The sequence below is a fragment of the Populus nigra genome, chromosome 18, assembly GCF_951802175.1.
Source record: "Populus nigra chromosome 18, ddPopNigr1.1, whole genome shotgun sequence".
NCBI classification, from domain to species: Eukaryota; Viridiplantae; Streptophyta; class Magnoliopsida; order Malpighiales; family Salicaceae; genus Populus; species Populus nigra.
This window is the reverse complement of record NC_084869.1, coordinates 12,350,318-12,362,371: the sequence shown is the minus strand read 5'-3', so window position 1 is coordinate 12,362,371 and position 12,054 is coordinate 12,350,318. Positions and strand designations below refer to the sequence as shown.

At 35.9% G+C, this 12,054-nt stretch overlaps 3 protein-coding genes and 1 non-coding gene across 4 annotated transcripts; 1 reads left to right on the top strand and 3 right to left on the bottom strand.

Annotated features, from left to right (window-relative positions):
• Window positions 1-963: 963 nt before the first annotated feature.
• On the bottom strand, window positions 964-2,136 carry LOC133678991 (protein PHLOEM PROTEIN 2-LIKE A9-like). The gene is made up of 3 exons (XM_062101544.1): window positions 1,977-2,136; window positions 1,663-1,748; window positions 964-1,488 (listed from the first exon to the last, which is right to left on the bottom strand). The coding sequence occupies exons 1-3, from the start codon at window positions 2,016-2,018 to the stop codon at window positions 1,032-1,034; spliced, it is 585 nt and encodes a 194-aa protein (XP_061957528.1). The 5' UTR covers window positions 2,019-2,136; the 3' UTR covers window positions 964-1,031.
• Window positions 2,137-3,579: 1,443 nt separating this feature from the next.
• On the bottom strand, window positions 3,580-8,603 carry LOC133678622 (exocyst complex component EXO84C-like). Its single transcript, XM_062101003.1, has 7 exons — window positions 8,410-8,603; window positions 7,814-7,908; window positions 6,152-7,193; window positions 5,250-5,765; window positions 4,760-4,948; window positions 4,195-4,331; window positions 3,580-4,120 (listed from the first exon to the last, which is right to left on the bottom strand). Exons 1-7 carry the CDS (start codon window positions 8,503-8,505, stop codon window positions 3,874-3,876), a joined length of 2,322 nt encoding a protein of 773 aa, XP_061956987.1. The 5' UTR covers window positions 8,506-8,603; the 3' UTR covers window positions 3,580-3,873.
• Window positions 8,604-9,163: 560 nt separating this feature from the next.
• Window positions 9,164-9,236, bottom strand: TRNAK-UUU (transfer RNA lysine (anticodon UUU)). The gene has a single exon. It is a non-coding gene; the product is annotated as a tRNA-Lys (tRNA).
• A 505-nt stretch (window positions 9,237-9,741) lies between these two features.
• On the top strand, window positions 9,742-11,852 carry LOC133677992 (peptidyl-prolyl cis-trans isomerase FKBP17-1, chloroplastic). The gene is made up of 4 exons (XM_062100137.1): window positions 9,742-10,105; window positions 10,181-10,303; window positions 10,391-10,507; window positions 11,540-11,852. The coding sequence occupies exons 1-4, from the start codon at window positions 9,752-9,754 to the stop codon at window positions 11,660-11,662; spliced, it is 717 nt and encodes a 238-aa protein (XP_061956121.1). The 5' UTR covers window positions 9,742-9,751; the 3' UTR covers window positions 11,663-11,852.
• Window positions 11,853-12,054: the final 202 nt, after the last annotated feature.

Genomic DNA, 12,054 nt, shown 5'->3' with positions numbered 1-12,054 from the left:
GCTAATTCTAATATTATTAGGTATGATTGTTCACTAGAATTATATGTATTTGAGCTTGGTGTCTAGCTGAACCTAAAAATATTGAATCTGACAACTCGTCAAACTATATATACTTAAGTTTAGTGTATAATTAAACTTATTAATATCAGATCTGATAATACACTAGACTCATGTATACTTAAACTGAGCATGAAGTTATATCCTAAATTATTAAGTTTAGCAAATTATTAGATGTATATGTGATGGGGTTTATTTTGTAGTTAAATCTAAAAGTATTGTATCCAAAAACAAGTAATATCTATTTTATCGAGGCTTGATAACCCTAGGTTATCATTAAGTTTTGACCCTTTAAAACATCGAACTAGGCTAAAACTGAAATTCTAAAAATACAGTGATCCATCGGACCTCATGATCAATAGGTTTGAAGCTTCTTAGAATCATTCAGATACTACTATAGGAATTTCCTTTGACTCCTCTCCTAACTTTGAGTGGTTTATTTTTAACCACGTTTGCATCTTCCCCTTTTTTTTTTTGCTGTCTTGGCCACCATCAAAACAGGTGTATCAGTCCAAGAAAATGCATTGTTTTTCATAGATAACTTGAAGTTAATTTCAGACGACTTCGCTTTTGTAACATGATGAGCTGAGCCTGTTACTTCATACCAACACACCTGTAGCGGCTCTTAAGGCCATCCTTAGCTAAATTCACCCTAATTCAGCATCTGCAGATTCACAGTACTCTGTCCCTTTGGACCCTTCCTAGCTCAACTCTTGTACTGAAGTGAGAACGGTTTAGAAGAGGAGTGCCACTAATAAATTCAGGACTTCCAAGTTCTCAGGTTAATTTATTTTGAGATAGGTTTGGCAGGTTAATTAGAGAGAAGGGAGAGTTATCCATTGTAATTTAAACCAAAGACCAGTGGACTTTGCTCTTAAATTCTGGAGAACCATGGACTATAGAATCTTGCAGATTCAATCGCAGGATTTTATTATGATGTTACAGATTTTTTTTCTTGGATTCATAAGAATATTTCACCAAAAAAAAATCTTTCCAAATACATTTGGCCATAACTCTAGGATGGTACAAGAGTGATTAATTTGAACAGAACCTCCATCTGGCATTTTTTCAACTACAGCCTCATGAATGCGTAAACCTCCCTTCCATCCTCCAGACCACAATTCATAGAATCCGAAATAGAGTGTGGTATCTTGAGCATCTTCCGGAACTTCAAACCGAAGCTTGCCTAAAGGAACTTTAATTTCGTGATCTACTGGCACATCTGCCAGATTGATTCTTGCCCATTTGGCAATTCCTTTCTTCCCTACCTTAGCCATCATGAAAGCAGGAGCTGTTTGCCAACCATAATTGTCTTCTGTCATAGATATTTTGAAGCTCAGTGCATACCTCTCCCCTTTCGATAGGGGTTTTGGGGTTGAGCTGTTTATTTCAAGCCAGCATACGTTTTTCAACTCTGCAGGGCCATCCGTCCTGTAATTTATGTGTAGGACGTGTGCATCAAATGTGCTCTAAGTCAGAAAATTCCTGTTCTGTGATACTTTTCTCCATATCATTGATTATTAAACAGTTCTTAAGAATTGTAATTTTATTTCTTTCTCAAAAAAAGACAGCACTGAAATTGATTAAAGGAAAAATTATCAGTACCCTTTCTCAGGCATCGTCCAATAACCTTCGGTACTACTCCAAGTGATGTTCAATGACCTTGGCGTAAACCTCCACCTACCCGTATCCTGTAAACATAAAAACCATTCTAGCCCATCAATAACACCATCATTTTCAGTCTTCAATGATAGTCTTGCATGCATTTTCATTTTAACAATAATCAAGGACAATCAAAGTGGAATGAAATGACCTAAAACCCAAGTTTGTTTATAGAAATGTTTAATCCAAGGGAGACTGCAGCAAACAAAAACTACTTAAGAAATAGAGTTACTAAAAAAGCTAATAGCATATCCAACCTCTTCATATTTCACTTCTCCAGGATCAGCTGCCTCTGACATCTTGAGAGCAAATAGAGAAGTCTATGCACTAATATCGGTTCTGAGAGAATGCCATGAATCCTTATGAAGCCTCTATAACCAGGGAAATGGAGAGAATCTTTTCGATTTAACTTTGAAACGAAGGAATCGTGTAAAATGCAGTCGACTTTATCACGAAGAATAGTATTAGAATACTGTTGGTATCTCATGGTCAAGAAAGGAATTGATCCATTTTGCTAAGAGATAACAATATTCATTCTATTTAAAAAAAACAATACTTATTCTATGATCATAGGCTCACATTGCCACCAAGAGAAAATTGAATTGTGAAGGGAAAAAGGGAATTTTGCTTTGCAATGACGTGTCCATAAGCTAAATATATTTTAAAAACTAAAAACATATTGCAAATAATTTGCCTCGAATTTTTGGAAAAAAAATGATTAAAATAATCACTTAATAATTAAATGTAAGAAGTAAGAAAAAGGAAGTGTTAGGGTTACACGAGTTCCATGCACGAGGACTAGCCATGTATGGCTTAGAAAAAAAATATTTTTAAAATTATAAATAAGGACTCCACATATTTGATTAGATTATTTTTTTGTATAATCAAACTTTATAAAATTTGATTTTACTTTATTTGAAAATTAAGTACATTTTAAACTTTATATGCACACTTAACATCTTCTTTAAAAAAAAAAAAAAGTAAAAATGGTGATTGTAAATTATAATTTATTTAATAACTAAAGAGTCCCCACCCCTCCTCTTCTTCCTCTTGATTTTCAGTCAAGGGTGTGTTTGTTTGGAATGTTTCTCCATGGGACTTTGTTGAAGTTAATGATTCCATTGCTTCTTTTGATGTTGGATCATCAAAGGCGGCTTTTGCTTCTTCTAGGGTTTTAGGATATGAAGAAGAGACATTGGTTTTGATCAATTTAGGGTTTTAAGAATTTGCAAAGAAGAAGAACCCAATCTTCATTCCACACACAATCGCTTCGCTTCTCTCGAGTTTAGTATATCTTAGGTTGATCCACTAGTACCTTATATAGGTAAACAAGATTCGAAAGTTGGGAAATAAAGCATGCATTTTTAATCAGCAAGTGTGTGTTTATATTATAGAGATTTAATGGTGATAAAATTATGAGGATTCACTATACGAACCAAATAAGCAAGTTTAGTATGGATAAATCAGTTCGTTTAATTAATTTATTTATTTATTTTCAAATGCAAGGATAGCTTGGTGATTAAGATCATCGCAGCCCTTAAAACAGCTTGATATGTACACCAGATGTTGAAGTGATAATCATGAACATGCTACTCCATTTCTCAAAAGAGTCTTTGCTGATTTGAATTAGTAAATGAACTAAATCAAATTAAATAATTTTGTGTTCATTAACGAATGACACTTTAGTTATTGCCTAGAAGAAAAACAATGGCAATGGCAGAAACTAATCAGTTCAATTACGTGAATTGATGCTTCATGTCAGAATCTAGAGGAGTAAATAGAGGAAAAGGAAACGAAACATTGCAGAAGCTCAAAATCTCCACTGGTTAAATACTTAAATTCCATAGCAGCTTTAAGAACTGAGTAAAAATCTGCCTTCCAAATTGCATAAATTAACTAACTTGACAAGAGACATCTGCTTCCATTACATTGACAACTACAAAGTCTACAATGTTGGTCAGCATGAAACGTTGATCTTTATATAACAGCTCTGCAAGTACATTTATCGGCTAATATTACTAGATACTACAACAACATACTTTCCTACAACATTTGTGAGCATTACTTCTGATGACAAGGCACGGTCCTAAGCTTCACAATTTGAATCTTTACATTCAAAATCTTGAGCAGAGATTACTATCACAGGAAAAATCTTCAGCCCTCAGAACCAGTGAAATAAACGGGACTATCTAGTTCACCCATGCTTGCAGAAGCAAAAGATTCAAATGATTCTATTGATGAAAGGGAAGAAGCAGTGTCATCGGAGTCTGAGACCATTTCATCATGTAGGATAACATGGTCCTCGTCAATCTCAGATGCGTCTGACCCAGATGTTCCTAACAGAAGTTTATTGATGGCTGTCTTTGCAGTTTCAACGAACCATTCATCCTCAGGAAGTGCACTGTGCAGAAAAAAGTTGGAAAAATCAGTTGCCAGTGAGAATAGCAGTGTTCAGTGGAAATGAACTACGAGTACCTTTGTGGATCTATGCCTCTAGCTGAGAAGGTCCTGATTGCTCGAGTAATTATAGCTGATGCAATCTGTTGCACATGTCGAGATGGGTAACCGGCAAAACAAGCAATTTCAACAGTGAAATGCATGTCAAGTATTAACTGCAAAAACAAATTCAAGTAGCTTAGAATACAGAGTAGATGGAGAGCAGTTAACAAGGAGATCAAATCAACCCAGTTGATGGACCAAGTCACTGACTCATTGGTTAAATTTCAATTAATCAACTTTTCAATTTCCAGACTTCACAATACTCAATTAATCCTGCACTCTTAACTTGTGATATAGAAGGAAGATTATTCCTTATAGAAGTTATTTAACAAAGGACAAGCTTGGGTCGAGGATAAAGAAGAAAGATCATCCTTTGCTGAAAATAATTTTCTAATAACTGGGAAAGAGCAGGTAATGCATTATGACCAACACAAAACAATTTTAATTCCTAAAACAAAGCAAAAAACCGCATCCGAAAATGCATAGGAAAAAGACAGAAACACCACACCCCAGAATCCTCTCGGAGGGAATAACAAAATACCTGCTGCAAGCCAAGTGGTTTGAGTGGAACTGATTCATCCTCGAATACATCCCAGAATTCCTGCTCCTCAGACAGCCACATCACAACAGTCTCTGTTAGCCTAGCAAGCAAATTTTTCTGTATTTTCTCTCTCCCAAGCAACACGTCTCCAGCCACAATTGCTAATTGCTGAAGCTTTGCAAATAAGGCCTGCAGTAAAACATATCTTCAGTACAAAAAGTACACTGGTGCAACAATGCATATTAAGCCCAATTTCTGCTTGGTGGCTCGAGTGAGAGAAGGGGGTCAGATTCAAGATCCTTGGCCTGGTTATGCATTTCTCAAGAGCATGTTTTAAGTTGAATTGCAAGTAAAATAGAGTCAGATCAAAGAATCCACACAATTTGATACTACTCAAAAAGTTAAAAACAAAAGATCACAAAGGACTAAAAAAACTCGCATAGAGTGCTAAAGAGCATGGAGATTTGATTTGTAGGAGAAGAAGGATGACCTGAAATGGCAACGATGGAAGAGGATCAGAGCCCCAGTACAAATCCTCCCCTTCCCCACTTAAATAAATTAGTGCGTTTAATCGTGTTTTTCCTTCTCTAGAATAGATGAAGCTCAAAACATATTGCCGACAGAAGTGATCTCTAAGCTTGTCAAAAGAATGCTGAAGGTTGCGCTTCCATTCCTTCAGTTCTGCAGTAATGCTTGCATTAGGCACAGTACTTTCACTTTCCAACTCCCTGCTTTCAGTTTTTAGACTCCAAACTTTCATTACAGCAAGTGGTAGAAGTTCATCCAGAATAGTAAATGCTAATCCCAAAAGTGCAAGCTGCTCCGAATCGGTTTCAGCTCTGAATTGTATAACCTCCTTCAGCTCTGTGAGATTGTCATCATCAGAGGGGCCTGGTAGGGACTTAAATAGCATATCCATGTATTTATCAAACAACTGTGAAATTCTTGTCAATACATTTGCTCCAAAATGCAAGACAGCCATGGGCGTAAGCTGTGCCAATATATCCTGTAAAAATTATTTGAACCAAACAATTCTATGAAATGATCATTGGATCATCATAAAGTAGTAGACTAGCAGATCAATAAGAAAACTTCAAACTGGAAACATTGTGAACCAAGAGTGTGTCATACATACATCCTCAAATGCATATTTATGTGTGCAGACATATTCACAAGCACTAGAACACAAGGTCTATAGATGCTTGTATGAACCTTGAAGTAGCTGTGTAAAATCAAGTGGCCAAGAATAATCAAATTAGTTACGCAGTGCAATTGCTGAGTCGAAAGTGATTGTTTCCTTGCAAGGCATTATAAATGAACACATCGCTTATGCTGATTTGAGTATAAAGGTATGGATTTTTCATTCACAATAACAGAAGAGAACCAACTTACCTCAACGATGTCCATGAATTTCATTCCACTATCAACAAGCACACTGTCTGATGAAGTTGCAAATGCAGATAATGGAGACATAGAATGAGGTGACAAAAGTGAGCTCTCATCCATTTCTGCCACATCCAGAGCTTCCCTTCTGGCCCGTCTAAAATTAAACTCTAACACTTCTTCAATGTATGGTCGTAATAGGACCAAAAGCAACTTCGACAGTTTCAGACCTTGTGATTCCAGCATTGAGCAGTATGTAAGACTAGCCTGAACACAATTGCTAGCTGCGCCCAAAGCAAAAACTGTCTCAGAAGAGGGTGCATTATTCTTAACCAACCGTACAAAGTATTCGATTTCCCACTCTGCCCACTGAACGAGCCTATTGGTATATACAGGATTATCACCGAATATTGAACCAGATTCTTTTGTTGTCGCCGAAATTATTGAAAACATAAGCCTGGATAGTGTAGCAGGAAATGTTTTGGGATACACGGAACATGAAGGAAGGAAAACCTCAATACTCTTTTGGAGGCGGGACCCATATGATTTTAGCAGTAGTTGATGCGCCAAAGGACCTTTCCCAAGCTTGATCAATGCAGATAAAGCTTTCTTTAGTTCCAGAACGCCAACCAAAGGCTGTTCAGTAATCCCAATCAGTTGATCCTCAAGCATTGACTTTCTCTTCAAAAACACTGATCTATATGATGCTTCCATGGATGAGGTATCTCCAGGACCTTTCAGCTCCGGACAGTATTTCTCTTCAGCTTCCAAAGCTTCGATTGCTTCTTCCACTTTATGTTCAGCCAAGAGAACATCAAAATTCTCCAAGAATATTTCTTTCCGAATATCTGTGTCACTTGGCAAGGAACTTTGAAGTTCATCAACTTGAAGGTCTTGCAGAGAATCACCAATGTCACCATTAGCAGAGTTGTACTCTTCCAGTTCACGGCAAACCCCAGTCATCAAATCCTGCACAAGAATCTGTTGTGCAGAAATATGCTTTCTCAACTCAATCAACTCATGCTCCATTTCCACTACTTCTTCAGACATTCTACAAATATCATAAAACAACATTTAGTAGACGGGATTAGGAATTTAAGGTAATTTACAGCAGGAAACTATGAAGCAGAACTAAATTGACAATAAGCAAGGCATGGAAGGAAATGTTCAGAAGAATATCCAGACATTATTGATTATGATTGTTGCAAGGAGATATTATCCATTGTAAACACTCCCGTGTATTGCTACAGATTTGGATAGGCTTGTGCTTGTAAAGATAGTCCATACAGAAGGTCACCTATCCAGACTACAAGTATTTGGATGACCACTGAAGTAAGGAAGAGGCAAAACAAATATGCAAGTTTTAGTATTTCAGTACAAGCAATCCAAATTATTGACTGAAAGCCCAAATTCTTCTGGAATTCAGAACAAAACTTAAATGGAGGAAGCGCTTAAAATCTAGGAGAGGAGGAAGCAATATCCTGCAGAAAGTATGAGAGAACAGATATCTCTAAATGGCTTGCAATCATTTCCTTGAAGAGCTTGATATGGCAATCCAACTCCAAGTCTCAGAATAGAAAATCATCCTAGCTAGCTTTCTAAGATCAAACATAACACATGGTACATTTCATTTTGACTCATTATCAAGTAATAACACATGGAATTTATTACCTCAAGAAAGCTAAGTACTTTGTTTCCATATTGCCACATAGATTTTCCACTGCATCCTTCAAATCAATGAGTTCACAACAAACTTTTCTGATTCCCTGCAGTCAAAAATTTATTTAAGTTACTGAAAAAATCATGGAACTATCTTAACACAGTAACATTCTTAAAATCAGCGCAAAAGGATGACATAAAAGAAAACCATTTTGAATGCCCAAGATCAACACAAGAAGCTCCAACCTATCATAATCTAGATTTATTGTGAGCCCAATAAAGGGTGAGATATTACTAATACATCTAAACATTACAATTACTAAAACTGTATTTCAATGGATTAAGGATTTTGAATTAAAACAACTTAGTACAACTTAGACCAGCATAAAACACCGATAAACACGCTTTTGCACAGTATGAAGGAAACCCAGATGACAAAATCAGCCCTCGACACAAATTGAGCTCATAATAAGGAAACCCCACATTCAAAAATCAAATCTTTTCTCAAATAGTCACCAAAGAGAAACGATTATATTCAAAATTTACAGACCAAAACCTGAACCATTTTAGCTTAAATAAGAAAAAAAACATGGAAGAAGAAAACAAACCTTCTCAGTGTGAGATTGATACAAAGAGTCGATCTTGGACTGAGGAGTAATGCTTTCTATAAAAGGGAAATCATCGTCTTCTTCACTGCTCTCCATTTCTCGCTGCCTTGGTGCTTTCTTGCAATGCTCCTCTTCTTCTTCTTTTGAAATCTTCAGTTATGCTGAGCTAAAAAATCAAAATAGAAAGAAAATAGTGGCAATGTGGGGGGGCCACCTCCAAGACAAGTCGGGTACTTGTGCTCTCGTGGTACTGTTTGCTTCTTAAAAAAAAAACAATTATTGCTAAAATAATAGTTATTAAACTCGGTTTTGTATAATTGAATTTAAATAATACCATAAAATAATCCCATTGAACTCTGAGTCAAAATTAAGAATTTCTATACTGAACAAGATTAATATTTATTTTTCTTGAAAATATATTTTTTAATATTTTTTATAGATTTAACGTCTCAATATTAAAAATAAAAAATTTATTTTAATATAATTTTAAATAAAAAAATACTTTACATTACAATATTAAACATTAAACATAAAATGTTTTCAACTCCCTCAAATACAATTATCCACGGCACTAAAGAAGGAGGTGGAGCGGTTGTTTAAATTCAATAGCATGTTATAAAAAAAAACAAATTCCAAAACATAAAGGTGTAATGTAATAACAATTTAATCTTATTATACGAAAAATGAGAATATCTTTATTTTTTAAAATTAAAATTTATATCAGTTAAGAAAAGTGAACTCGAAAGTTAAGAGTCGCCGTCTGTGGGAATCGAACCCACGACCACATGGTTAAAAGCCATGCGCTCTACCAGCTGAGCTAAGACGGCTGTACGTTTTCTTCCTTCACGTGTAGTTAATGTATAAGAATGTTTATCTGGACAAAGGTATAGTTTGCTTTCTTTCCCTTTTTTTTTATTTTATATTTTATCAAAAAGCAGCTAAGAACCATTAAAATAAAAGTAAACAGCATTCATCATCCTTGTGATTTTTAATAATGATGAAATCATAAATAAAATTATATATGCATTCTTAGTCGTTCACACATTTAAAGTATAATGGCTGCTATTTTTAAGTACATTTTAAAAATATATTTTATTTAAAAGACATTAAATTAATAATTTTTTTAATAATTTTAATATTCTAATATTAAAAATAAAAAAAATCTAAAAACAAATTATTTTAAAAAATATTATGCATCATTTTCCTAATAACACACCAAGATATTTCACAAATCACAAAATCATGGACCATATACGTGACCTAGTTCTCCAAGTCCAAATTGTTAAAAAACAATTACACATATTTCCTCCAGTCGCTGATTATTATTTTCCAACATAATTATATGATCATGTATTTCCCCAACATGATTATGTACTATCCGACCGTGCCTCTCCAAAAAATGGATAAGGTTTTGGTATTGCTGAACTGCTTCCCATCCCTTCACGTACCCCACCACCTCCCCTCATCACCTCCGATCTCTTCAACTTCTCCATCACCTCCTTCACCAACAAGAAGGGCTCTCTCATTGTCTATCATTTCCTTATCCACAGCACTGTTTTCTATACCTACCTTCTCATGTCCTGCTGCTTCTTCTGCTACTTCAATTACTGACTTCTTGGACCTCCCAAATTCTGGTGGTGTCAAGGCCTTGGACCTTCGCATTGGTTCCGGCCCAGTCCCCGATGAGGGAGACCAGGTATTCTCCTCTCCTATCACTTCAGATAATCATATTAATGCCTGTAATTAAGCCCATCCATTCAAATGTATGAAGGTTGCAATACATTACTATGGAAGGTTGGCAGCAAAACAAGGGTGGAGGTTTGATTCAACGTATGATCACAAAGACAGTGCTGGTGAACCTGTTCCTTTTGTTTTCACACTTGGTTCTGGGAAGGTAAGGTAGTTACTATTAGTTAGAGATCAAGTCAAAAGGTAGATTAATCTTGTACTACTTACTGGCCGGCATGGCATGGCATGGCAGGTCATTGCTGGCATTGAAACGGCCGTGAGATCAATGAAAGTTGGTGGGGTTCGTAGAGTCATCATTCCACCTTCACAGGGTTACCAGAATACCACTCAAGAACCTCTACCTCCCAATGTTTGTTTTTCTTATTTAACCTTTCTTTTTCTTTCTCCTCTCTTTGGTTATCTATAATTCTCTGCAGTACTATGGCCATGTATGTTGTTTCCCTGGTTATTCTAAATGAAGCAATTTGTGGGGCATAGGTCATTTGCCAAATGTTAAAGCCTTACTTTTAGTGTTCGTGGGCTATAAGTATCGGAGCAGTTTGCCAAGATGCAATGTTACTGGAACAAGGATGAATAATGCCCACATAACACTTCAAATGTCATCCATTCATTTCGTCTGGCCTTGCATTTGGCTAATGCCACTCGTAACCAGAAATAGTTGAAGACACCTTTGCAGCTTGCATCACTAGAGATTGAAGTTTCATAAATCAGTCTAGTCCTATATTGTTTAGCAAGAGGGACATGAGGATGCCAATTATCTCACAAGAGGAAAGATTCTTCCCCTTTCGCAATAGCGTGGCTGATTTTCCTCAAACAGCATATCTAAGCTTCATGAGTTTCTTCCAGGACCAACAACAGTCGCTAGAAACTTTCAAGCTCCAGTAAAGTCTATTTTTTAAACGATACTTCTTCAAACACAATTTGCTATCCATAGGGGAAAATAGGTTCAGGAAAGTCTAGTACGGTCATGTCCAGGGGACTCTGCCTCTGAAATCCCGATTCAGTCTACCTACTAGGGCTCAAGATTTGCATTGAAAACACTGAGATTTTCAAGACATCATTACACCATAACCATAAATCAGTGTTTCATTTTCTGTCTCTGTCCTGTAACATTTGGTTGAGCTATTTATTGTGAATGGAAGAGTTCTCAACTCTTATTGTTCACTCTGATAAAGACACCTCTTTCGTACGTAAGACTTTCGGTTCAAGAAAAAACACAAATCTGAACATTTCAAACTCTTGGAGGCATTTGTCATTGATAAAAAGAAACATTGGATCCTTCCTGGAGAGTTGTTTAACTTCAATACGTTGAGTGATTTCTGGCATAAATTTTCTTAGATACGCATCTGGATTCTCACTTATATTCTGTTATTCTTAGCAGTTCTTCGACAGGCAGAGGCTATTTACTACCATTTTCAATCCAACACGTCTTGCCAATGGAGAAGGCTCAACATTGGGAACTCTTATATTCGACATTGAGCTTGTCAGCTTGAGGAATCAGTGAAGCAAATATCTTGAATAGAAAAGACAAGCAATTACATGTTCATAAGTAAGCTCTTTGAATTTAATCTATTTACCACCGATCAAGATTTTGTACACTTTACGGACAACAATTGTGTTTGAGTGATGCTAGAGACAGTCATTTTTTCAAGTGAAGATTTTAGCTCAAATAAAGCAGCAGTTTCTTTGTTCCAGGATTCGTAACTGGTAACAAGCCTTTGTTTCCTATTTTCCATTTAAACCAGAGATATTTTGTTGCTGATTTTCAATTTATCTACAGTTTCTTAACTTTCTTTCATCAGGAAAGGAATTAAGTTCCTTAAAAAGTAGCAAATATATGATTCTGTATCTGATGTATGTTCTTCCCTAAATACCTGCAATATTTCATTTTACCCC